The sequence below is a fragment of the Emydura macquarii genome, unplaced genomic scaffold, assembly GCF_026122565.2.
Source record: "Emydura macquarii macquarii isolate MOO-44397 ecotype Brisbane River unplaced genomic scaffold, CSIRO-AGI_Emac_v2 contig_629, whole genome shotgun sequence".
NCBI lineage: Eukaryota > Metazoa > Chordata > Testudines > Chelidae > Emydura > Emydura macquarii.
This window is the reverse complement of record NW_027130766.1, coordinates 1,790,575-1,817,813: the sequence shown is the minus strand read 5'-3', so window position 1 is coordinate 1,817,813 and position 27,239 is coordinate 1,790,575. Positions and strand designations below refer to the sequence as shown.

Sequence of the window (27,239 nt, the reverse complement as noted above, 5' to 3'; positions counted from 1 at the left end):
CAGGCTTAGGAACACTTAAGAGCCACTGCTACAGAAGGTTATTACATGGCACGTGGCTCGTAGTCAACTTCTGAGACAAGCCAATTAAAAGCCCAGACCCCTAAGTTAGTTAACACCCTCTGGTTTTAAAGGTAAGGCAGAGCCTGCGGTATGGACACATGGACTAGACAATCGTATATGAATGGATCCGATACGGATACTGCCCCTCTGCCAGAACCGCAACTGCTGCCTAATCAGTTTTGAAAATGCAGTTATGGGTCATCAGACTGAAGATGTGGGGACATCATAAAATCCATTGACCTTACGTAACAGGAGCTGCTGTTCCACGTGTAAATTTCAATTTCCCGCTCAACTGGAAACCTACTTTAATTTCCAGTGAAGGAGACACAGAACATAGGTGGGGCTCGCTGTAGAGTAAACGAGTTCTCGTCTGTGTCAGGTTCTTATCCGAAGAAATCAGCTGCTTTACGGTGGGTGAGTGGCATTGAGGCCTCATGAAACAGAGCTGGGAAAGTGAGCTGGGACTCTGTGGCAGCTTGTCCAGATACGTGCTTAGACTATGTCTGCAGTCGCCAAGGTAGTTTAGTTTTTGGTTTTCCAACGTACTTTAAGACTGACAAGCCCGGCAGAGCCACCACCTCCCTGCCCCTTTTTTGGCAAGAATTTTCATCACTGGAGGCGGGGGTGAGTGGGTTCAAGCCGTCTTAAAATGGTTTGGGACAAGACAGGCTCTGAGGTTTTCTCCTGGTGTTCCAGATCCAAATTCAGTGCTGTCAGTCAACGAAAAGGCAAAACTCATAGGTGCCTCCGTTCAGCATGGTCAGCTCTGGCTAGCTACTTCCCGCTGGTGTGAATGGAACCGCTCTGGTGCCGAGAAAACATAACCTCTTCCCCCACGCCTGCAAGCCCTATAGGTTCAGTGCAGAAGAGAGCCCAAGACAGCGCTAACCAACAGCAAGATCAAAGAAGTCAAGCAATTTGGTTTCTTAAAACGTATTTTAATATCCACATCTCGTCTGTTGGGCAGAGCCAAAACAGTTTGGCCGGGTTTAAGTTACAAATTCTTCATACACTTTTTTTCTTGGTAAGTAAATGAACAAGTGTGGCAATAAGGTCTGTTACTGGAAGTGAAACCCATATTAACAACAAAAAGGTGGCAGCCGGAATTCTACCAGGGTTCTTTACTAGATACGGCAAGTGGCACCGGCAAAGGCTAACGCTGCCCCGGCCGGGTGTCACACGGCAGGAACAAATGCATCCGACACAAACTAATCACACCCACAGAGATAGCACACTCTATGTCCAAGAAACAACCAGACTGGGATACAAAGAACCCTGTTAGAATTCTGCCCTCTACGAATAACCAACTTCAGCAGACAGGATGAGAGCTGTCAGATCAGACTTCCCTGCTGGAGGCTGAACATGATGTCCAAGTGTTGCTTACTAAATAGTTCATTTCTAAGAGAACAGCAGGAATGGAAAGGGCTAAAATTGTGGCTGAGGATTTAAAGATGCAGTTTTATTTTTTTAAAAGAGTTTCAACCCCATCCTCCTGCAGCTTCAGATGAATGCACCAGACCAAAGCCCAAGAGTCATTTAAAAAAAAAAAAAGTCACAGCAGCAGCAGATTCTGCACTTCCCCAGACTGCTAGTGTCATTTCAAGAGACTGCTTCGCATTTCAACCAACTGCTCATTGGCTGCTGAATGGGTTAACCTGGACATTTGTGGATGATGGCTTACAGTAAGGCAAACGAGTGGCAGTTCTCTCAGAAGCCACGCTCCGGAGAACACAGATAGCCACGAGAGCGCCAAAGAGAAGAAACGCATCACGATAGTGCGAGAAGAAATCCTGAAAGCGCTGTGCAGAGAGAGGACAATCCACAAACGAACAAGGGAAGTTTTGTGCATGAGTAAAGTTACACCACACACTTTTTTTTTTTCCTTTTTTTAACACCACCCTAAAGTTGTGGTAACACATTGCTCAGTTCCCCCCCTCCCAATATAGATCTTTTTATTGGATGCTGCATCTTTAAATATTTCTGGCTAAAAACTCTTGCCACATATGTTAGGAACATTCCAACCTGGCTGCCACATGTTCATGTACGTTGGTTTGGTTTTCAGTCTTCCTTAGGGGGGGAAAAAAAGGGGCCGGGTGGCAACAAGAGGCTCCCATGTCACAGCAAGACACCTCTGCCCCAATCTGTAGGTCGCCTCCAATGGATTACCAAACTGGAAACACAAACGATCAGGAAGCCTGTTCCTTTTTAGAACATGCATCCCCTGGGTTTTTAATCTGTTCGATGCACCGACATCAGTGAGTTAAAAATCAGTGAGTTTAAAAGAAAAACGGTCAGCGAGGGAGAAAGCGGTTTCCACAGTACATGACCTAACTGAGGAGAGCTTATTCGTCTGCAGCTTCACGTTAGAAGAAGTTTAACAAATGTACAATACTGAGAGAGCCCAGAAAAGTCACAGGAAAGACTGAGCTCCGCTTCCGAAATCCCCTCCCATTTGCAGCCTGCCTTGACTATTCAAACGATACTGTTCTCGCAGGATTGGAGAGCACCATGTGAATAGACAGAGCTTTATTTTAAAAGCCCAGCACGTCGAATAAATTAAAAAGAGGGGACAGCCGTCAAATGTGTGAGCAGTGAAGCAGTAGCTGAAAAACCCACCAGCATCTGATGGCAAGAGATCCGGAGAGGACTCTTCTACCCCGTGTAGCTCCCTCCCAAGCAGGGGAATCCTAAGGAAGAGGCCATATCAAGGAAGTGGGAACCTGCCACGTACCTGCTAATACGGGTTTCACTTTATGACCAGAAAACGGTTTTCTTCCCAAAAAAATTGTTACTTTTTCTTTAAAAAATTGAAATTAATCAGGGGTAAAACACTAACTAGTGCCATGAACAGGCAGGAACAACTTTTTTCCCCTCCAAAGGGCAAAGAGTCATACCATCCCCAGCTGAACCTTGGTGCTTCTAGCTTTTTCAGGAGATGTTACCTAAACTTTATGAAAAGAAAAGAACAATGTTTAAATATCAACACTGGACTAGCCCAGTCTCTCTTCTTTTTTTTCTCCAAAGTCCACATTCTTCCTCTGAAGCACACATTGCATCATGGATTCCCCAAGTCTGCATGTGCAGAAGTTCACAGTACATGGAACCATTTTTCCCCCCCTCGCTCAGAACAGCCATCCTTTGTGGTCATTTACTGAACAAACCTCAAGCTTCTCCTAAGACGCCAAAGGTTTTCTTGATGAGAATTGATGTTGTCATGCTCTATGGATGGAAAAAAAGCAAGAGAAAAAAAGCACCTGGTGCAGGTTTCTTTACACCCTTGCAGATTCCTCTATTCCAAAGCTGTTTCTGAAAAAGTCTGTCGGTTTCTCCAGCAGTTTTTGGCCTATTATTCTGTCTCTCAGTTTGAAGAGCTGTTATTGGATGATCCAGAGGTTGATGCAATTGCTGCCCCAGCTGGGCTGCTCGTGGATACAGATTTGCGGATGTGAGGCAGCAAGTACGGGTCACAGGCTAGCTGCTGAACATCTATCCGGTCCTCCTTTCGGTAGGCCAGGCACCGTCTGATAAATGCCTGTGAACGCCCAAAAGGCAAACAAGTGTTAGGAGACTAAAGGAGTGAGGGGGGAGGTTTTTTTTTTTTTATAATAGTTCTTAGTCAATTGTGGCCAGACTGGCGACTCTGGGAACTGAAATTCTTTATTAAAGCGACCACCCATGGACAGTGCCAACTCCCCCCACCATTGTGTCTCATGCCTAGCTTGGGGCAGGGAGGAACCATATGTGGGGTGACAGGAATCCCGTATAGCCCATTCAATCCTTGGCCGTATTGTGAGGATTATCACAATGGTGCAGACTGATGGCTTGTTTTGGTATGCCGGCACTGAAGTCAGAATTAGCACAATTTCATCATCAGTTTGGTTGGATTTTGGAGAAGGTCTGAGGTTTCCCTGAAGGATGAAGGGGTGGAAAACAGGACTTTGGTGGGGGCTGCGTTCCTTTTTGAATAATCACTTTAGTGCTGCTGTGGTTTTGCTTTAGTGTGCGTTAATACACAGCTGTAAATGGCCTATTTAAATTAAACTAAAATGATGCTTTCCAGCAAGAGCTCCATCGCCTGGGTGGGTGACTTCTGAGCGCACAGCATCAGGATGGTTTCTTGAGAGGAAGCAAGCAAGCCTACCATCTACCCAAACCAAACAGTTCAGAATACATGCCCAAGTAGAATCCAGAGTCCCACTTTGAACTGGGGTCACCCATCTCCCACTAGACATGCAATGAGTGGAAGAGGATTGTTATTTTCTCTCATTATTAGCCAAGTTTCAGTCACTCCTTGATGAATGCAAGTTAAAGAATTAAAACAACAGTCCAGCTGTATAGAGATCAGTGATCGGTGGTGAGGAGGGAAGCATAAAACCCACTACTGGGTATTTCCTCTCTCAGATCAGGGATGGAATCCCAGCAAAACCAGTAAATCTGGGGAGAGGTAGTATCTGTGTACACCACCATGCCGCCACATTTCAAACCAGAGCTCATTCCCCATGGACTGACCGGGACATCAATGGTCACTGACAGCTACTGTTAAAGTGCAACCTGCTGAGCAGTGCACCACTGGCAACGTAGGCACACTCCATCCTATGCACATGCAAATCACTAGCAGGCCTGGAGTCTGCTCTGACAGGGACAGACAAGTCTGCCACTTGTAAGGTCCTCTTATCCCAAAGGATCTTGAGCCACCAAACAAGTTTACACCAGTGAAATTCAGGAATCCCTGGGGTAGGAGGGCGGCAATTAGGCAGACAACCGGTGCACAGTGCAGAGAATAAGGGGAATTTGGTCCAATGACAATGTGCAAATCACTTCAAGGAAATGCCCGGAGAGTGTTCAGTGTCTTTGGGCAAGATTTGAGATTACAAGAGGCCTCCTACGTAAAAAAACCCAGCAGCAAGCTCCATTCATTATGAAGAGCTGACTGGCTCCCGGGGTTCCAGGGAAGGCAGCTATTTCAGAGCAGAGGCTTAGCTCATTGTGAGATTCATGGATTAACTACCATGTTAAGTAACCATTCAGTGTGTCGAGCAGTGACACAGACCTGCTGCAGAGAGATTTACCTTTGCTTCTGGTGTGACTACTGGCTTTGGCGGGAACTGCACCTCAGTAGCTTTAAGGATTGTGTTCTCCTGCAGAATGTCTTGTTGTGACTGGTTGTGGCCAAACGGCTAGAAAACAAGAGGGACAATTGTTAGAGCTGACCACGTGTCTTCTGCTATTTGGTGATGGAAAGTTATCTAATTCAATATCTTTTCTAGGCAAGCTGTTGAGGAGTACTGTGAAAGTGCTGCAGGTCCACGGCTGTTTGGTTTAGCAGATCGCTCTGTCGCAGTTGTTTTAAATTCAAAGGGGCAGAGTTGGGACTATCTTCAGGGTGTCCCCCCCGTTCAGAAAAGGGAGGGAACTCCATGTGCTCACAGATCTTCTGGGTCAGTTTCAACCTTGGCGTAAGAAAGCTGTCTGCAAACAAAACTGCCAGGAGTTCCTCCTGCTTCTGCCAGTGCTGGGCGTGACCCATTGTGTCGATGTGACTTAAGGCTCAGAGCAAACGCAGTGCATCCATCAGACTGTGCATCTGTGAGGTTTAGTAACCAAGGGCTTATGAAAGCTGATGGAGTGACAGGAAGTGTTGCCATTGGTCTCCTTTCCTGGGCTACCTTAAAACATTCAGGCTCTATCATTAGGACAATCGTTTTCTACCCCCAGCCTTCCAAAGTCATCTTGAACTTCCAGCACAAGTTGGTCTGCGGCCCTGTGTTTCCACGCTGCTCGAGTTGGTAAGCAGCAGCACACTCAACAGCAGCTACACAAGGAGTAGTATGTGGAAACACACTGAGGGTCACTCACTGCACAATGATAAAAACCCAAAGGTTTGACCTCAGACACTGGAGGTCATGCTTGGCCACCAGAGACCATGCTTCAGCAGATACACGCAAGTGATAGAAAGGGATGTTCTGCAGGAGGCAGTTTAGCTTCCTTCCTTACCTTTCTGCCATAAAGACACTGGTAGAAGATGACACCCACTGACCAGACATCAACCTTATTTGAAATCTTTGGAGGTTCTTTTCCAACCACAAAACACTCGGGTGGCAAATACCTGATTGGAAGGAAGTGAGAAGGGGTCATCAGTAGTACATTCGGATTTGTTCAATCATTGTGTGTCAAAAGGTGAGGCAGGATGGCTCAGTGGTCAGGGCACTCGCCTGACTCAGGAGATCTGAGTTTAGTTCCCCCACATTACCACAGAAATCCTGTGCGACTTCAGGCAAGTCACTGACAAGCTTTCACTTCCCCGCAATAGGGACCCGGCTGAGAAAGGTCTTGTAAGTGGAGTCCTTGGATTTAAACAACCCTCCCTATCTCAGGCTTTCTCCACCATTACAGACGACATCCTGGCCTCATGAACTCCTGCTGTAGCTGCCAAGGAGAGAACCTAGTGACAGCCTGATAGTTTGTCTAGACAAGGGAAGTTTGTACTAGCAGAACACATTGGGTTTGTGCTGGCATGGCTGCATCAATGTAGGCACACAGTGGAGAGACTGCTTTATGCCAGCACGATGCATCTGCATCAAGTTTTGCACCATTGCTGCTAACACACAGCACAGTAGAGAAGGGGCCTGAAAATGAGATCCGTGGAATTGCAAAGCTTCCAATTCACTGACAAGTAAACCCTGAGGCTGCTCCGGAACCTGCTATGTAGCACGCTGCCATCTGAACCACTGGACTGGCCTCTGCAACCATCAGAGTTCAGTGATTTGAAACCATTCGAGAAACAGTGATTAGCGCTCGTGAAAGGGTGACACCAACAGAACTGGCTGGACCCATACAGAACGCAGGCAGGGAGAACGTGAGCTTCCCCACGCAGATCTCAGTGCACCTCTCCATTTGATTACCTCTACAGAACTGGCTGCCGATCACGCCAAACGGTGGGATGTGGAAAGAGGCCCATTGGGGACCAGGAAGAAACCAAGCTAGTCAGTTTTCACTTGTGACCTGCTGCTTTGCCCCACTGGCATTTTGGTTTCAAGAAGAAGGCAGGCACTATGGCACCTGTGTGTGTGTGTGGGCGAGGAGGGCACATCTCAGGTGTGCATTTGTGCACATTTAGTCCACAAATTCCCAGCACAAGGATGGAGAAAATCCATACATGCACAATAAAGTGATAATTTTAGGTATTATTTGTGCAAAGTCTGTTGTGGTGAATGCTTCCCCCTCATCAGAGCAGTTTAACTCCAGTCCAACACAGGAGAAAAACCTGGTTTTCTCAGGATGCATTTAGAACCTAGAATTTATTGACCAAGATCTTTTAATAACATTTTTACAATGGAAACATCCAGTCAAAATACACATTTCTGAAAGCACAATCTTAGATGCTGTGTCCTCGTTAGAGACACAGCTTTGCGCAGCTTGGAGTGAATTTGAGGAGAACAAACCCATAGAACACACGAGATTATAACAGATGATGCAGGCAAAAAATTATGGTGACATGAACAATGTTTATGTTAACCACAGTGAATAGAGACATTGTAAATGCAACTTCTGTCTTTGCATTTAGCGGTTCTTACTGTGGGTCCAAACCTCTGAGTCAGGACTGACACAATGCCAGTGTGGTGTTAGAGTCATTGTACTGCTGGAGGTATGGTCTTTCACATGAAATTTGAAACTGAAGTCCTGGCTATGCATGACTCAAAGTGTCATTGCACTTTTCATAAAGCGAAGTCTGTTACCACTAGGATGGTGACTAAATTCCAGTTGGAAAATTCTTCCTGACTTCCTAAATCTACCTGTATTTTCAAGTAGGCCTGGGATTTGTCTTCACTTCCTACCCTAAATTACAAGGTAATGGCATTGTGTGCTATTAAACAGCTGCCAAGTTCCACCCCAGAATTGGCTGCATTTCAGCAGTAGCTGTACAGACAGTTTGTAGTTGTCCCGTCAGGCCCTTTTAATAGGAGTGCTATACAAAGATATCCTGAAGATGAAAAGGCTGGCAGCCCAGAAACAGTGCTGTATGCAACTGTTTGGGAGCAACCTTACAGAGCTCAAAGTGCTTCACAGAGCTATGCTGTAGTGCAATAGACACCAGCACAGGCTGACAATTAAAGTGAATCCACAGTAAACAGCAGGTTATGAGTGTCAGGGTTTTAACAGTTATTTGCAAGTTTTCTAGAACCCTAAGTTGGTATCAGCCACAAACAGTACTTACCAATAAGTACCAGCCCCTTGCGAGGTCAGCTCCATACCATCAACTGAGTTGTAGCTGTCATCATCCATGATCTTGGAAAGCCCAAAATCTGTGATCTTTATCTCTCCACATGCTGTACCGTTGACTAGAAGAATGTTACCTAAAAGGAGGGGAAACAGCTTTTCAGACACATGCGTCTACTACAGAAAGAGGGGCGGGAAAAGCAGCCCCAGAACTGCAGCGGAGTACCTGGGGTATTCAATTATGAACACACTGTACAAAGGCACCATGACCTGCAAAACGTAGCGAGCTAAAGCTGGAGAAGATGTTCAAAAACTCAGTGGAGTCCTGATCCCTAGAATATACCAACTGCCAGCAACTACCCACCCTCAAATGGGTCTCTGACCTCTCGCCTGCCTCCCCATTGCCAGCTTTACACCAGGGCTTTCCAATGCAACTCACTTCTCCCTGCTTCCTGGCTTGAGGGAGAGGCCAAAATAACAAAGGAGATGGGTCATGTTGGGAGAGCAGTTCAGGGAAAGGAGAGCCTTCCCCGGCAGCAGATGACAGACACTGACAGACAGAGAGACACACACGGCTGTGACTCATTTCCCCAGAAGTCCTAATTTGGCCTAGCTTCTTCACAGCCAGAAATTCTCTCCTATATGGCATAGTGTCCCCTAGCGGTTTCTAAAACCATGGGAAAATAGCCAGTTCTTAGGCAAGATCCATCTAAGAATCAGCTATTTCAAAGGATTAAATGAAACAGCGGCATATAACTTTCCAACAGATTAGACTACATGATCTGCCCAAAAGCTATCAACTTTTGAAGCAGCAGAATTACACGATGGCTGTAGATCAGCTACGACTGCAACAAATTTTACGGAGAGCCCTGCAGCGTGTTCAAACAGACACTAGTAAATGATGGCTTGGGAAAAGTGAGAACAGAAACAGGGCAACAAAAAATAAATTGGTGCAACAGCGCCATCTACTGCATCAGTGTTATGAATCAATGCAAGAAGCCACACTGGATCCAGTGTAGACAATGCTGGTGAAGTGTCCCCAGCACAGAAAACTAACCGCTTGGATTTTACTGGATTAAAAAGTAGGTGTTACACAACATATGTCAACCCCTAAACAGATCAGGCAAGCAAGGAAGTTCTGCTCTCTCAGCTACATGGTCTATGTGATGGGAACTGTCGGATGACATTTGGGGAGTACACACTGGTTTGCTGGACATTGGTGACTTTGGAAGGTCAGACCTGCAAGAACACTGTCTGACCTGCTGCGTAGTGGTCTAGAGAGGCTGCTAACAAGAGGGTAAACACATGCCATTCTGCAGCATAACATACCTGGTTTAAGGTCATAGTGTATGATGGGCGGTTTGATTTCATTTAAATATTTTAAAGCATTCACAATCTGCATGATAATGGACCGTGCTTCTTTTTCGGACATTAATTTGTGCTGTTTCAGGTAGAAGTCCAGATCATTTCCCTCACAGTATTCTAACACTGTACAAAACCTGAAGGCAAGAGAACAGTCAAAGTTAAGTCTCCTGAGAGAAACAGTAATATTTTGTATTTACTCTTCTGCATAAATCTCCTCAACTAGGTCATTCCCTGTTAAACTTGCATGTATTTAGATGCCTCCACCACGGATATACAGGAAACAGGTTTGGATCTACATACAGCTAAATCTGAAATCTACTTTTATTAGAGCAAAACTGATGTTCCAGGCAAAACACCACAAATGCATTAAAAATACCTAGTCTTCTTGCACAGGGCTTCTCAACCTTTTTCTTTCTGAGCACCCGCTCCCACCCCACACGCGCTATAAAAACTCCAGGACCTGTGGACCCCCAGTTGAGAACCACATGTTCTTGCACATGTGTTTTGTTTACGGATGTCCCCCGTAGCACCTCACTAGAGCACAGGATTGTGCTAGAACTAAGACCTGCTGAATAATGGATATGAGGATACAGGAACATAAGTGCCATAACCGATCAGACTAATGATGTCTAGGCTACTGTCAGACAGGATACAGCACTAAACCTCCAGAGAAGGTGTAATAAACCCCATAATAGACAACTACATCACCATCTGCCCACAGGGGAAGTTTCTTCTACACAAGCCCTAACTGACGGGCTTGAACACTCAGTTAGTGCACGTAGATCGACTGCGCTCCCTGCTGCAGTGCACTAGAAGTGTGTTAATGTGCTGTGCATACTGTCGTTTCAGACAGAAGTAGGTGAAATGCGCCAGGAGACTTCCAGTGTGCAGCAGCAGGATTCACATGGCCAATTCATGCAGAACAGGCTGCAGTACTGTGGTTTGGTACCCAAGCCTGCCATGCGCTGTGTAGCTGAACAGACACGCTCTTCGTGACTGGCTTATGCTCTGAAGCATGAGGGTCCCTTATACATCTTTATCCCCCATTATGCAACTGTGGGTGTTCGTTATCCATATAAATGGATAATCCTTTTCGGACTCCTACACTCATGTCTAAATGATGCTCTACGGTGACAAGATCCATTGTGTAAAGTATTGATCCACCCTGATTGCAACATCACTAAGCTTTGCTGGAAAGCTTTCGACTAAACACTTTGCGGTGAACTGGTCAAATGCAGTCCAAAGACACATCAACACATCACTTACGAGTCAGTGTCCAGCGAGAAGTAGTCATATAGTTTAACTATTCGAGGATGATCCAGTTCTTTGTGAATTCTGTACTCTCTACACGCATGTCTGAAAGACAAGACTCTGGGCATTAGCAACAGAGATTTTACTTGGGGTTCTTTATTGAGCGCTGTAAATAAAGCAATCTCGGCAGAGCTCTAAGTGTTCCACGTTCCAAATAGAAACTTATTCATACAATTCAGAAAGTATTAAGTATTCTAAGAAACTAGTGTGTGCAGTTGTTTGACAGCACACTCCACATGGGAGTCTCTGGGGAGTTGGGAATGAGCTTAGGGCTTTTGTTCTCAGCCTGTGTAAGGCCAAGACATTATATAGAGGAGATATCTATCCCCTTATTAAAGGTAAAAGAAAAGAAAACTTACAACACCACTGCTCGTCTGGAGCCTAGCAATGCACTTATTCTGCAAGCACCCACTCACCTTTCTTGCTCATTTCAGACATTTCTAAGGTGACACTTTTGTAGACAGATACAAAGATGGGAGGAAATGTTTTCACTTTTGTGCAAATAGTGAGGCGGGAGAGGAGAATTCATAGTTTCACATGTTCTAAGGCCAGAAGGGATCATTGTGATCATCTAGTCTGGCCTCTTGTTTAACACAGGCCAGAAAATTTCCCCAACATAATTCCTAGAGCAGATCTTTTGAAAAATATCCACTCTTGATTTAAAAATTGTCAGTCCACCATAAATCCACCATAACCCTTGGTAAATGTCTCCAATGGTTAATTACTCTCACTGTTAAAAATGTAAACCTTCTTTCCATTTTGAATTTGTCCAGCTTCAACTTCCAGCCATTGGATCATGTTCTACCTTTCTCTGATAGACTGACGAGCCCATGATTAAACATTTGTTCCTCAGGTAGATACATACAGACTAGTTAAGTCACCCCTTAACTTTCTCTTTGTTAAGCTACATAGATCGAGTTCCCTGAGTCTGCCACTGTAAGGCAGGTTTTCTAATCCTTTAATCATTCTCATGGCTCTTCTCAGAACCAGCTCCAATTTATTAATATCCTTCTTAAATTGTGAACACCAGAACCAAACACAATATTCCAGCAGTCATAGCATCAGTGCCAAATATAGAGGTAAAATAACATCTATTCCTTATTGAGATTTCCCTGTTTATGCATCCTAGGATCACATTAGCTCTTTTGGCCCCTGTATCACATTGGGAGCACATGTTCAGCTGATTATCCACCAGTACCTCCAAATCTTTTTCAATCACTGCTTCCCAGGATACGAGTCCCCCATCCTGTAAGTATGGCCTACATTCTTTGTTCCTAGATGTACACATGTACGTTTAGCTGCATTAAAATGCGCTAGCCAGTTATCAATGGATAGGAACCAATTCCTAGGCCAAGATGGGGACAAAACAGCAATGCACCGTTCTGCTATCTGGCAAACCAGCCGTTGGCTTTACAGCATTACTTACTTGTGATAATTCTCTTTCTTCTCATCTCTCCAGTTTTTATTTAACTGGTGAATTTTCACAGCTACGTATCTCTGTTCTGTTAAATCAAACGCCTACAAAGAAAAGCGGGCATCAACGGAGTTGAAATTTCATATTAATACTGCAAATGTGAACAAGAAATTCCATACTAGAATCCCCCGGGCAAGGCAAAGGGTAGAGAGCAATATGCTCTAGTTAGTGTCGCTAATGCTATCGACTACTCTGAATACAACTTAAGATTTTGTCATTTGATTTGCCTGTCGATAAGGCAGCCAATTAGTGTCATATATTAGTGATTTTGGAACATGAGTCTGTCCGCTAGGAACTAGTCTGCGTGCAGCAATCATTTCACACAGGTCCAACAGCCATCAGATGGTAATAACCTATATTCGATTTGAACTGTCAAGTAAGGCTCTCTGCCATGATGCCCTTGATCCATCCAAGTCACTTCTTGTACTTAAATTTTAAAGACGTGCATAGGACATATAATGTTTAACACACATTGCTAGATGTTATAGCTCCAGGTATAAGAAATTTCTGCCCATTTGTGGTTGGAGAGTCAAATGGTTCAGCTGCATAGCTCATGCTGAAATTTTTCATCCCCGAGGATCTTAATGTGCAGCTCAACACACACAAATGTTGGAATTGTGCTGTGGAATCAGTGCAGTGTCTGTCTAATCCAGGATCCTGTCTTTGACAGTGGCTAGCACCAGATGCTTCAGAGCACCATGCAACATCCCATTGTATGCAGATGCGGGATAATCGTGCCTCCCCCCATCCTGTCCTAACCCAGGATGTTAGAGATTGCTCTAAATTCTGAAACATGAGGTTTAATATCCTTTTTCAAACTTAATACTATTATGGCTCTAGATATTCTGGTTATGCATATAATGTCCAATACCCAAATTTATACAGTTAGAATTAAATTGATTAAACCAAAATGTAACGTTAGTCTATGAACTACAGAGCACATATGGAGGGTGCTTGGGGAAACAGATGCTCTCAAATTAATCCCTTAATCTCTCTAATTAGCAGCATGGCCTAGAGTAATCTAAATATCATAGGTCTTGATCCTGCAAAACAACATCATGTAAATAATCCTTACCCATGTGACTAAGGATTGTTTGTTCAGCATGTCAATGATGGGATACAAACACTTCCTAGATTTAAAAAAAATGAAGGCTGTGCCATGTATCTCTGGAAGTTATTTTCCCTTCTTTTACAATAATGTGTCAGAAGGCACTACCACTGTCGCCATTTCAAATACACTTTTTTTAAAGCAGATATCGAACACTTATTTAAGTCTCAAGGTTATAAGTGTTTCATGTCACTCTCCTCATCACACCAGTATGACATTCTCAACAAATGAACATTTCAATAAAATCGTGTGGAGCACAGAAACTAAATATCAGGACTGCTGTCTAAATCAAAGCCAGATGTGACATGTATTTCTACATCCCTTCCCCCACAACCACATACACTCTCCATTTGAGAAAACAAATGTCAGATTTTGCTTACTGAAATATTTCTGTGCAGACTCAAATTACAATATAACAGACTGATATTCTTCAGACTTACCTTATATACCTCACTGAAGCCTCCTCTACCCAAAAGATGTAGCAAAAGGTATCTGTCATTTAGCGTTGGATGGTCTTTAAATCTGGAGGGGACACAATTTAACATTGACAATAACAATGCCATCTACTACTACTAAGTCACAGCTATTACACAGCTCAGAAAGGACACTTCATATTAAGACTGAAAAAGGGGATTGTTATTTATGTCCAGTTTTTAAATGATCTGATAGTCATTTGATCATTTGCCATTGACACTGCAGAAGCTTCCCAAATCATTTGTAAAGTACTAAATCCTACATATCTGACACACAACTGCTTCTAACTCAACACAGTACTGTACATCTCAGATATTAAAAGCAGAATTAAGCATGGGGCATTCCCATTAGCAGACAAATGTATCCTGAGACAATCTAGCTTTCCTTGACAAGTTAACATTTGCAGCCTATTTTCTTGCCCACATGCCTCCCAGTGCTTACTGTGAATTATCTTCATTGTGTATCCTTTTCAATTCCCTGATATGTAGATTTCTAACCCTCTCTAGTCGTTCCAGCTCCGCCTGGATCTCTGCTTCTTCCTGTACAAAAAAAGGTGACAAACAGTTCAAGACACTGCGTAGCTAGTTTCACTTGATTTATGGATGCACTAACTTGATGAGGAATGTAATGGTAGATGACTGGTTTGATAGAATGAAAAGGATGCTTATAGCCATCTTCAAGTGGGATGGGGGGCCTGGGATATTTTCCTTCGTCTATGCATCCAAACAGGTACAAGTTCTCCACTCTTCCCCCATCCAATATTTTAATGATGTTTTCCTCAGTTCCATTAGTTAGGAACAAGCTGATTAAATGATACATTTTCAGTACAAACCAAAACAGTTTCCTAAATTTTTATAGGAAGATTTATTAAACAGAAGATAATTCTGAAAGTTCAAAGTGTGTCATGCTGGGATCTAATATGTATCACTGATGTCAAAAACAGCCAAGACCCTCCTATGAGTTACAGAGATTCTAGAACAGAGCTGCAACTTCATATCTTAAGCAGCGCCTTGATATCTTTTCAGATTTATAAAAAGCCCAGTGGTTTCCAGAAAAGCCATAGAAAACAAAAACATCTCCAAGAAGTGGAGGATGTGGGCTACCCACAGCTTTGGTTTTCCATGCTGCACATATACGATAGTTTTAACTTCACCCCTGAAAGGAAAGGAGATTCTAAATACTAGATTCTGCCCCAACCCATTTCAGAGCACTATGCAGAAGGCTGAATCAGGGTCCATAAGCTTTTACTGGCAGTTTCCACCAAGTTTCAAATGATACATGGATCATCATGCTTGAAAACAGCTATGATATAAAACTGAAATGAGTTGGTTACAACAGAGCAGCGTTTCAAAGGAAGAGTCATTTGGATGGATGTAACTGAAGGGGAAGCAGAGATTCTCTCATTTACATGCAAGACTCAAAAAATGCAAGGATGCTAAATTAATGAAAGTGAATGAACAGCCAGGAATCAAAGAAAGAATATCAGGAAATATCCTTGAGTGTCAGCAGTAAGCAGATAATACTAACAGCACAATATCTGCATACTGGTCTTTATTTCTGCCTTGTAAGCACTATGCAAACAGCCACCTTGCTATTCGTTCAGGAACAGCATATCCAGACGATCACTTTTTAGAGTCAATTCTATATAACAGGCACTAGAGTTACACATCATAAGGGACAAGGATCCAAAGATCCAAGCTGTGTGCCTAAAGTAATGCCACTCATTGTGTATGCCTTGAAAGACATAATTCTCGGTTTGTTTTTGTGATGCTACACCTTTTCAACTTGTAATCTATTTTCACTCATTAAAATGAGCCAGTTCCCAAAAACGGATGAGGACAAGCACAGCCTCAGACAAGGAGACAATCCTAGAGCATTACTTCATTTTCTTTAAAGGTCAAGTTCCAAATGGATTCTTCTGTTCTGGGCTGCATATTACATTTGACAATAAATGGATCTGTGATTCATCCATTAGCAGCAATGGAGGAAGCTACAGGATAAATATGGCTTGAGCATTCTTATCTCCATGTTGTCTAACCTTGCACATAGTACGTCTGGATGACATGGGGTAGTTTAAATGCCATTGGTCCTGTATACGCTGTAATAACCATCATTGCTAGCAACAGTGCTGGGTAAAAAAGCATTGTATAGACAAGGCTTCACATTCAGCTTCTGGACCAAGGATACACCAAGATGGACGTGATTGGTTGAAGCAAAGTTCACATACCAGCCAGTGAAAATACTGAATGACAAACACTCTAGAGGCCTAATGATCCATCTGCCTTATTCCCCAAGGGACAGAAAAGCTACTCTCTGAAGCCAGTGGCTACAAAGGGAGCTTCATCAAACCAAATCAAGCAACCCCCTCTCTACTTCGGTGTTAGTGGCAATCTGAGCTGGTCAGGAAACTGGAAAGAAGTTTGAGAAAATATTCTCTTCTCGTTTTTTGTTGGAGTTGTATGGCTCAGTTTTCTGAGCTGCTCTAGTAAAAGACGTAGTGACTAATGAGTTAATAGGGAACCAAACAATTGTCTAAAAATAATTTCACTTGCAGGGAGAGTTTCTGCTGATGCCAGCGAGAAGGAAAAATGTATGGTTTCATAACTGACTTATTAACCTGAGCCATCACAGAGTGCCTAATAGATTTGTCTGGAGTGTTACGTATGAGACCGGTTGTGTTGATGTGGCAAAAACATGGCATCACATATATACTGCCCCTGTCAAATGCCCCACAAGTATCATAATTTTAGTTTAAAAAGTTGTGGTTAAAAAGTTGTGTGGCATATTTTAATTCATAGGCTGTGTCATGAGAAAAGCCATATTTGTATTTCAACTTATCCTCACTTCTCCAAGGGGCTGGCTGGTCCAGACATATTCCCCCCCCCTTACACCGCCCATATGCAGTGCTCAGTAGTGGGCTGGCTGGGGTGACATGTAGGGTCGTCTTATTAATAAACCCTACAAACCATGCCGGTTAACACTATGAATGCCGCTCCTCGACACTCCTGCCCTGGGAAATATGATAACACCACTTACCTGTCAAGCAAGTTACAACGGCCTGCATACACAAAAGGAGTTAAACATTGTGATGCTGAACCACACAATGCCTGACTTTTAGATGCCTAGAAAAATCACAGCGATTCACAAAGCCTGAGCTAGGCACCTAGGCTCCCCATGCAGCGAATGGGCAGACGGACACCTCAGAACGGGATTCACAAAAGCCAGCACATCCAGGCAGGGAGCTGCCTAAAGTAGCGAATGGGAGATGCCAGGGAGAGAGGGCCGTGTCCTACGCTCCACCTGCCCCTCTCAGGAAGATGGGCACCTAAATCCAGGCTGCAGAGAGGCACCTCTCTCTGCTGGAGATTCACTGCAAGGAACCCTCTTTGGAGTCAGGCACCTATGCCATTCTGCAAGAAGCCAGAGGAGGGGGAGGAAGAGCAGCCGCTCATCTTATAACTTTCAGCCGAATGATTAGAGTACTTGCCTGGGATGTGGGAGACCCAGGTTCAAGTCCCCTCTCTCTGCCGGAGGGGGAGAAGGGAGATCCTTGTTCAAATCCTACCTCTCAAAAAAGTGCTCAAACCACTGAGCTCTGAGCTGCTCTGACGTGGGACTCCCTCAGTCTCTTCTACTGAAGCTGTTCCACTGTGGCTAAATAATGAAAGAGCAGGGTGACTGGACCAAGGGTTTCCCACCTGCCAGGCGGGTGCCCTAGCCACTGGACTACAGAATCACTCTCTCTTTCTTTGGCCAATGACTACTAAACTATATATTCACAGTGAAACAGCATCAAAAGGAGAGACTGAAGGTGTCCCACATCAAAACATCCCATAGTGCAGTGGTTAGAGCACACAGAGGTGGATGACATGTTCATATCCTCTCCCGGCCACCAGCAGAAATAGGGGAATGGAACCTGGGTGTTCCATGTCCCAGCAAGCGCTCTAATCACTGGGCTAAAAGTTATAAGCCGCCACCGCCACCAGATGAATTCTGAATGGGACCTGTTCCAGTAGGTGGACTCTGAGTACGCCTATCGGATTGGGTCAAGCACGCAACTTCGGTGGTTGAACACCTATCTTCCTTTGGTTTGTGAATCACTCTGGGGCTTAGGTGGGAGATACCTAGAGGGAGGCAGCAGGGTGCGTGCCCAAAGACAGGAACACAAGCACCTTGGAAACTTTCACCCTGAAAATGTAGATGCTGAGTGAGTTGAGGAGACTATGGGAGTCAGCAAAAGTTTTGTGCATCGCTGTGGAGCCAAAACTGGAACTCAGGCCTCACTCCTTTTTTTGCATTCAGGTAACTACCTTTTACACAAAAGTAGCTACCCCTCCTGTTCATATGGAGCTGGACCAGCACTTTACAACTATTTCAGTAATAGGTTCTTTACCTTTTTAAGATGACCTAGTCGGAGTTTGAAGATTTCTTCTTGTTCATGATATTCAGCTAATGTTAACCTGCGTACATAAGAAAACAGTGTGTCAAACATATCCAACACATTTGTAAGTGTAGTATCTGTTACAGTTTCAAGTATCCAACCTGGTCTAAACACGACTACCCAGGAGAGAGGGAATAAGCTTGAATGCAGTCAATTTACCACGGCATTGGTAAGTAAAGTTCCATTTTAGTGCAATTCCTGTCCAGCAGATGATAGACAATTTTCAGTGTATCACATCAAATACACATCCATATGATAATCGACTCAGCTGTAGGAAGGAGCATTGCATGCTGTATCTTTCAGCACCTGACAAATTGTTTGAAATTTGTGTATCACATTCTGCAGGGTCTCTCTCCTACCAGAGAGAGTGTTCATGCTGTCCAGGTCTGAAGTTTAAATGCAAGTCTATTTCATGGTACATATTTAACATACTAAGCTTTACTCCTAACAAAGAAAACCAAGAAGAGATGCTGTAAATGTTGAACATTGCTTCAGAAACCTTCCCTCTTTGAATGTTTTGATTTGTTACACTTTTGAAATTTAAGTGTTTTGTTTTTTGCCTTTTTATTTATTTATTTTAAAAGAAAAGCTACAGGAAACCACCCCCTATATTACATGACCTGCTCAATCGATCAAGAAGTCGACGCTGGTAAACCACCCCTTCAAGTAGCATAGCGCTGCGTTGACGGGAACAGGCGCAGTGCAGTGAAGACACTGCACAGAAGGGAAGCAGAGCAGTCAACGTGAATTACGCAAGCTACTCTGCGTAGTTTGCGTAACTCCCGTCGACTGCCGCCGAATCTCCAGGTAAGTGTAGACCAGCCCAAACTGACCTCCATTTAAACCAGATCCAGTTAATCCAGATTGTTCTGTAATCTCAAATTTACTTTGCTTTAGAGTAGCCTTCCCAGATTGGACACTATTTTCAGGAAGCTTTGACCACTGGTTGCTATTGCAGAATTTGGGATACCTGAACGATTGAATAATCCAAACGTGGATGTGTCCCCCCGTGCGTGTGTGCGTTTGAGACTGAAAAGCACTGGGTTAAACAGTGACTATCCATATTAGACAAGAGACAGAATGGCTATTGCTGGACTAGTATTTCCAGAAATAGCTATATGCTAGCATCTAGTGTTTAAAAAGAGCCAAGGAGGCTGGAAAATAAACATTGTCCCATTTAACATAAACATGCTTGAAATCTACTACTTCCATTATCACTGAGGGCTGAGAGTCTGAGCTATGCTGCTGAACATACTGGACCACAAAAACCCCTACATATTCCACTTCCTGCCTTAAGTTACAGTCTTGTCCATGTTTATATTATGGATGCCTGTTTTCAGGAGATGACTGCGTTTCATAACTACTCTTGGGTAAATCATGGCTAAAAGCTCACATCACAGGAGCACCTTTCTTCCCTTTTAAGGCACCCTAAACAAGATTACATGTGGGCTCAAAAACTCTGGACAGATTTCCAAACCGTTAGGGCAGGATTTTTAAAGGAGCCCAAAGGATTTAGGTGCCCAACTCCCAATGAATTTGAATGGCATTTACAATTCACCAGCGTGGCAATTTTTAAAGCACTACAAATGGCTATTTTTTTAAAAGGAGGAATTTGGGAAACACTAAGTGATTATTATAGAGGAAAACCCCACTTTTTTCATAGATTCCAAGGCCAGAAGGGATCACTGTGGCCATCCAGTCTGGCTTCCTGTATAACAAGTCAGAGAACCTTCCCAAAGCATATATTTTAGATAATAATCCAATCACAGTTTAAAAGTTGCCAGTAATGGAGACTCCACCGTGGCCCTTGAAACAGTTTGTAGGTAAACCCACAAACTTTCACCCCGTGGAACTGTCTGTCAGCCAGAAACTGGGCTATCCCAGAAATGCAAGGCAATACAACAAGGTTAATAACTTGCTCCAAAACTAAGGTTATTTTTTGTGAAGTATTTTGAAGTTGAAAAGCAAATGAAGGGAATTTTATTTGATTTGCAAATTTACTTTTAGAGGAGATGACGTACACAACCCCATCAAAATAATACTACTTCAAGAGTAAAAACAACGAGAGTTCTGTGGCACTTGAAAGACTAACACATTTATTTTTGTAGGCATAAGCTCATGAAAGCTTATGCCTACAAAAATTAAATTTGTTAGTCTTTCAAGTGCCACAGACCCTCGTTGTTTTTGCTTTATACAGACTAACACGGCTACCCCTCTGGAACTATTTCAAGAGTGGAGAAATTTAAACACACTCTAAAAGAATCACCTGTAAGTAAGCAGTTTGAGTTGGAAAATATCGAAATATGATACACTTATTGATAGGGCAGAAGCGCCTCCCCTCCAGCCTAAATACATATAGCCATAATATAACTAGCTAGTAGGCAGCTGCTTTTCAAATCAAACATACATTCATACTATGTTAACATGGACTGACTGACAAAGCAAGAACATTCAAAATTTTGGCTGCCCCACCGCAAAGTTTTTCTGAGCAGTGGGAGAAGCTTACGTATTCTTTACATACTGCAACACCTAGAGGCTGAGAACTGCCTCCAACTCCATACACTGCAGTTAGAGCTTTAATGTTGGTTAACTTTAGGGTTTGTTTCCATTAGAACAAAAGGTTGCAATGTAATGAATCAGTAAAAATCCAGCTTATCCTGATTACATTAGTTGCTCCAGCTCATTTCAAAATCAAGGTTTCCATAGGCTACTGAACTCCATTCTGACCCCATGCGCCTGGTGCCAGCCAGCTTTACAAGATGCCTATAGCAACCAGGCTAAGCACTAAAAAGACACCTTAAAATTGAAGTGTATCAATGCTATTCATGAGGCATAAAAAAAACAAAAATCTATCTGGACACAGATCACTTAACTACATCAAGATTCTGGATGAGGCACAAAACACACCTGATTAAAAGTCTTGCCCCACCCAAGCATCAGGCCTGGTCTTACTAAGTGACAAAATCTTCTAGAGGAAGCGGGACAGAGCCATAAATATTCTCATGGCTCCTCAAGTTGCTAGTTGCTAGCTGTGAAAAGTCTCTATTCTTCCTGAGATTTTAAAACAGTCATATACAGACCCTAGTGAGGGTGCTGATACATACTGGTGTCATTGTAAAGGGGTATACAGTGACTGTCTTAAGTGACATAACCCACAGTAAATGGTTTCGGATTTATCTTTGCTACTAAAGCCCTCTATTTGCTCAAAGCCACAGGTAAGATGTTCCATTACAATTCACCCAGATAAAACACATCAACCATGGAAGAGGAAGCACCATCTCTGTAAGTCATGCAATCCCCACAAAGCAGTTTGAGCAACATGAAATATAGAAAGCCATTCAAAATTATGATCCTGGTTTACTGTATTTAGGGAAGATTACATGTGAATCTGAGTGCGGAATGGACCTTTTTAGGAATCAAGGAAAAAGACTGAATGAGTAAAGAGAGAAAAAAGAATGAAAAGAGTCCAAGATGAAAGGAACTCAAAAAGGAAGAGGGGAGACAAACATGGCAGGAACAAAGAGACATCTGGGAGTAGTGACAGGAGGGGGAAGAGATGGCTTGGCATCTTAGGTTATGGGAGATGGAACCTTTTACCATTAGATCAGCAGTTTGTATGCTGCCTTGGTTATTGGTAGCCAAGTGCTCCATGGAAGCCCCAGAGAGCAAACGGAACTGAGTGCTTGTCTACACAAACGATTAGATTGTGGCAAGTTGGGATGTGAATCTACCCCACACTAGCATCCTGCAAACTAATTGTCCATGTGGGCCCTGCTGACATGCGTTTACAGTTAATACACTAGATCTAGTTCTGTTTCAAGGAGGACTAGATCAAAGCACATTAAAGAACTGTGAATGCCCGGCAGCAGGATGTACACGGATAGCTAGCTTGTGGCAGACTACCGCACGGTGGATTCACATCCCAGCTTGCCACATACTATATGTTGGCGTAAATAAGGTCTTATTCTACTTCCCAGTAGGTAGATTTCCTTATCACAAGAGAGCTAACATACTTGGTAATTGACTCCCTTGGTGGTGTCAGCAGAAGAGCCAAGGAGAAATTGGGCTTGGAGACTGGACATCCTCAGAGATAATCCCAACTTGGAAGAGGAACCAATAGCTACTGTGGAGGCAGGAAAGCCTGGATTTACCACTATCAATGCCAAAAATTGTTCTGGAGAAAAATGGCTTTTGTCTCCAGAAGGGTCAAGATGGCACCTTTCGAGAGCAACAAATTCACTGAAAATAAAATATCTTATGCACAAGAGAAAAGATTCAATTACTGGAATAGAGAGCATGATCTTTCCTCTCCCCACCAATTGAATTAGCTGATGTTGGCATGTGCTTTGGAGATAGAAAGGACTGCATTAAGTATTATGCTAGATGGAGCATCTTTCCCCAATGTATCTGATAATTTGTTTGAAAATCCTCAGAAGAAAGTCCAACAGGATAAATAATGCTAACTCACATACCATTTCTTTATTGGGAGGTGTGAAATACACAGTTGTGTTGGAATCTGGAGAGAGTATTTAATAAAGCTGATTGGAAAATTTCAGCAAAGAGAAAAGAACAAATGTTCACCATTGATTCTTTCAAGTCTGAGGCTGGATAGAGACTGCAGCTGCAATACTTAAAAAAATACTGCTTGCACATGAAAAAATAAAATTCTACTCTCCAAACTTGCTATGAGCAACACTGATCCCTGTTTCACAGGAATGGAAAATATTTAAGGCTGTAGCCACGCGTTCCTGAATGCTAGATTTATTCTATAATATTATTTTGTACAAGAAGGGTCTATGAGATAAACAGTAAAGCTTAGAAGCGAGTGCAGTATTCTATCTCCCAGAAGGTATCTGCAATCCTCTAAAACCATTGCTGTTCTAGAATGCCCCAACACGAAGCCATATAACATACGTTTCGTTTTCTGCTCCATTAGTCTTGTTCTTGCGCTGTTTCTGCTCGTTGCTTGCTGGCGGGGTCTGTCCCATGGCAGGTGGCTTCCGTTTTGCTAACATCTTTCGTTGTCTTTCTATCTCCTCCCGCTGGGAATTTATCCTCTCCTGTTGCCTTGGGGGGAGGGAGTGGGATAGAGTGAGAAAGGGGCAGACAGACTATAAAAATACAAGTAACGGAAAGAGATGTACATTGCATGTACATAGCTACCAGCATCCAACCCCCCTTCCCCCAGAATAGATTAGAAAGATGACTTTCAAATCACTTCTACTCCTAGGATGAGTAAATTAAGTGTTTTAACACAAAATATGGGAAGACATGCGAGCTGTGGAAGGGGGGAAATCAAATCTTTCAACTTGTTATGGGTTAGTCAATTTATATAGCGAGGGATTCTTCATTTGCTGAAATATGAGAAACCCTGCAACGGATTAAATCCTGTGCCCAAATCATAGTATCATTCACGCAGGTGATGATCTCTTTACTAGTGATGAGTTGAGATCATCTTAAAGAAAACCCAGGAATGAACCATGATTTATAGTAAGCCAAGACAGGAGGTTGGCTTTGACAGCTACTCCACTCACTTTTCACAGGTCCCAAGAAGGATCTATTCTAGGTCTCTGTCTTCCCTGTTAGATACTGAAGTCCAGTACAGCCTGCTAAGTGAGCCCTCTACTGCAGGGTTATGGTCAAATGATCCCTAGCTCTTAAACACAAACCTTTTTCAATTCCACAAAGAATGAACCATCTCCTTGCAGAAGAAAGAGTTCATTAAAATTGCCTGTCATTTTAATTTAAAAAACACCAGGTAAAATTTTCAAAAGCACCTCTATTTTCAGGTCTCTTGCAGCAAAAAGCAAAGAAAGGACTTTTTCCTTTAAAGGAGAGTCTATAGTCCCTGATCATCTGTGCACTGCTTGATGAAATGAGTTCCCAAGTTGGATTGGAGAGAAGTGACTCAATCCTAGGGGATTGTGCATGGTCTTTGTATGTTTGTAAACAAAACACTACTTCATGTGAGATTTATTTGCATGGAAGTCCCACTTAATGGTCTGGAGGTGGGCGGAGGGAGGAGGAGGGAGAGAATTTAGAAGGTACTTCTATTGATGCCTTGTGTAAAAGGGTTTTGTCATTCCCATTTCCTGGTTTGTGCAGCCCCTCTCTCTCTCTGAACATTATTGGCAGAAAAAAAAAGGTAATTGGATTTTCTCTTTTAAACATCTTTAAAATAATACACACAGCCTTACGTGACCCACCGTAACACACGCACTATGCAAACCAAGCTCAAGATCCAAGGTGTAAGCAGACTGAAGTGAGAATGAGGACTGGATTCCTGACCTCCTCCACAGTCCTGTACCCCCTCCCACAGCACTGCAGTTGGCCAGCTGCACTGGGAAAGGTTTTGCCTTCCTTCGAAGCATCATCAGAAAAAAGGGAAATAAGGCCACTACTGCCAGATATCTGTCAATCTGGGACAGGAGAACATGGGTGTGCCTCTCTCCAAGAGGAAACTGGTGTGAATTCTACTGCTATCAGAAGATGTTCTGTGTGTTTAGCTGCTCTCAAAGAATCTGTTTTATAAAGCAAATCTGCTTTCACTATAGACACGCATTGCTGTCAAAGAGAAACCATCAGTTAAGATGGGCTCAACAATTAGATATGGGTTAAAAAAATGATTTTTTAAAAAATAAAACCTGAGGCCAAGAGAAATGTTTCCACTATTTGTTACAGAACCCATACATAATTCCCCTGTGGGGCTTGCAACCTAAACATTGCCGAAGTCAGAACCAGAAATGAGACTAACTTCCCTGATGTTGCAAGATGAGAGAGTTGCAAAAAGACTGAAAAGTAGATTTGTTTTAATCAAGTTTCACTTCTAACTGAAGGTGTCAGTAAGATAATAATTAGCACTACAAAATTTAAACTGTGTCCCTTTAACACATTCAATGTCTATCTTTTCAGTATTTCAAATGGGGATAAAATTACTTATGACTACTCATGGGCACTATCGCCTTTTTTGTGAGAGGCAGCATTAGCATTAGTGTTCTGGCCACACCAACTCTGGTAAATAGAGTCTGACTCCCTAAACTGGAGTAGAGTTTTGACTGGAAGGACAGTCTTCTCTTTCTGGCCTTAAAAGGCTTTCTACCATTGCTTGTGCATTGTCAAATAGTAGCTCAGTTAAAAACAATCACATTTTACTGGTGGTAGAGATCACTGCATGTAGCTGAAATGTTAGTTAAAAGTGCTTCAGGAGGAGAGGCACAATACACAGATTTTCTTTTCTGCTTCTCGAGGAAAAGACAAGAGAGTTTCTGCTCTTACTTAATGAGGTTCTGGAAAGCGTAGCCATCCGTCCACTGCTCAGTGAAAGAGGCCCCATGCCGGACTGTAGTGAAGTGACCCAGTCTCAGTCGATCCTGCATGCTCTTATCTCTGCATGCCATCTTTTCCTGTTTTGACTGAAAGAAGAAAAAGTATTGAAACACCAGCCACTAAATGATCAGTTTTGAATGGAAAGTTATGCAGTATTTTAAATACTCTATTCTTAGCCAAATCTTTAATATTGCCATTGACTGATCCAGTACAGCTTACTGGCAAAACTCATCAACTGTTCACTGCTCAACCACTTTAAATTGCTTACTCAAGAGAACCACATTTCCCTGGCAAGTGGTTGTCCTAGAGTACTTTTTAGGAAAGAGTGCCTATTTTTAAGTATCACCGTTTCTTTCCCCACTCTGTACCACCATACCTCTATTTCACCCCTACTTTAACATAACAAAAACGACCTTTTATATCAATGGATTTGCTTAGAACCAAAATATGGTTTTCAATACAAACATGTTATCTGTTTAGGCAGAAAAAGGGGGAAAGAAAAAGAAAATGAGCCTTCCATCAGCACTAAGGCAGGGGCTTGGTGATCTGCTGGCTCAATTACTAGACAATCACCTGTGGGAAGTGTAGTTCCAGTCTTGAATACGTCACAAATCATGTAAAAATCTGTGGCGATTTGTCTGATCGATTAATTTCAGATAGGCCCAGGACTGGAGTGGTAAGAGTGGGAGTACCTCAGGATCAAGATGAACTGGCAAAGCTTAGTGAAGTTTGCAGAGCACCAGTCTACACAACATTCAGCTCCATCTAGTTTAAAGTCCCTCACTTTCACACACAGGGAGATCATGCCCAAGACAGACAAATCAGTGCTGCATCTAAAGCATTTCAAACAAGTTTTCAGCACTGCCACAATATTTTCCCCATCTGAGACCCGCACTGCTTACATGAATGGGTACTGGTTTGCGGTTGACAAAAGTAACTAAGCCAAAGGTTTCGCACTCTGAAAGCCAGCGCCCATTACCACTGCAGAAAAATCATTCAAAACACGCAGTTCTAATTCTGTATTTCAAATGGCTACAAGTTTCACTCAATTCTGAAGAGCAAGTTTCCAGGCTCCAAGACAGGGGTGTGAGAGTGAGTTTTTCCAAAGCAGGGTGGCTCTGGATGCAGAGACTTGGAAAGCTAACAGCTCACCTTTTCTATAAGGAGCTTCTTGCTCATTGTCACACATCTATTCAACCGTTCCTTGTATTTCTCCAGCATTTTTTGCTGTTCGTCAATTTGCCGTCTCAAATCACAGTTGGCCTAAAAAGAAAGTACACAAGGTCACTGAAGACAAGATATGAACTTTCCACTCTCAAGGCTGCCTTGAAAAAGTCAAGCGTCACTTTGAAAGTTACTCAACTCAGCTGGCTCCAGGCAAGAGGTCAGAGAAAAGCAAATCAGCAGCTAACTTGTTGCCAAGGTAAAAAGGGCAAGAGAATCCACTCTCTCTATATAGTATG

General features: G+C 43.1%; 1 protein-coding gene across 5 annotated transcripts in view; it reads right to left on the bottom strand.

Annotated features, from left to right (window-relative positions):
* Positions 1 to 816: 816 nt before the first annotated feature.
* TLK2 (tousled like kinase 2) overlaps positions 817 to 27,239 on the bottom strand; it is a 54,290-nt gene continuing 27,867 nt past the window's right edge. For all 5 annotated transcript variants that reach the window (XM_067540978.1, XM_067540982.1, XM_067540983.1 and 2 more), the window contains 13 exons: positions 26,929 to 27,039; positions 25,726 to 25,862; positions 23,365 to 23,517; positions 18,403 to 18,469; positions 14,451 to 14,548; positions 13,976 to 14,057; positions 12,380 to 12,471; positions 10,909 to 10,998; positions 9,607 to 9,776; positions 8,276 to 8,414; positions 6,055 to 6,166; positions 5,130 to 5,237; positions 817 to 3,592 (listed from right to left, as the gene is read on the bottom strand). In XM_067540978.1, coding sequence (XP_067397079.1) covers positions 3,419 to 3,592; positions 5,130 to 5,237; positions 6,055 to 6,166; positions 8,276 to 8,414; positions 9,607 to 9,776; positions 10,909 to 10,998; positions 12,380 to 12,471; positions 13,976 to 14,057; positions 14,451 to 14,548; positions 18,403 to 18,469; positions 23,365 to 23,517; positions 25,726 to 25,862; positions 26,929 to 27,039 — 1,533 coding nt within the window. In that variant the 3' untranslated portion in view covers positions 817 to 3,418. The remainder of the gene's footprint in view (positions 3,593 to 5,129; positions 5,238 to 6,054; positions 6,167 to 8,275; positions 8,415 to 9,606; positions 9,777 to 10,908; positions 10,999 to 12,379; positions 12,472 to 13,975; positions 14,058 to 14,450; positions 14,549 to 18,402; positions 18,470 to 23,364; positions 23,518 to 25,725; positions 25,863 to 26,928; positions 27,040 to 27,239) is intronic.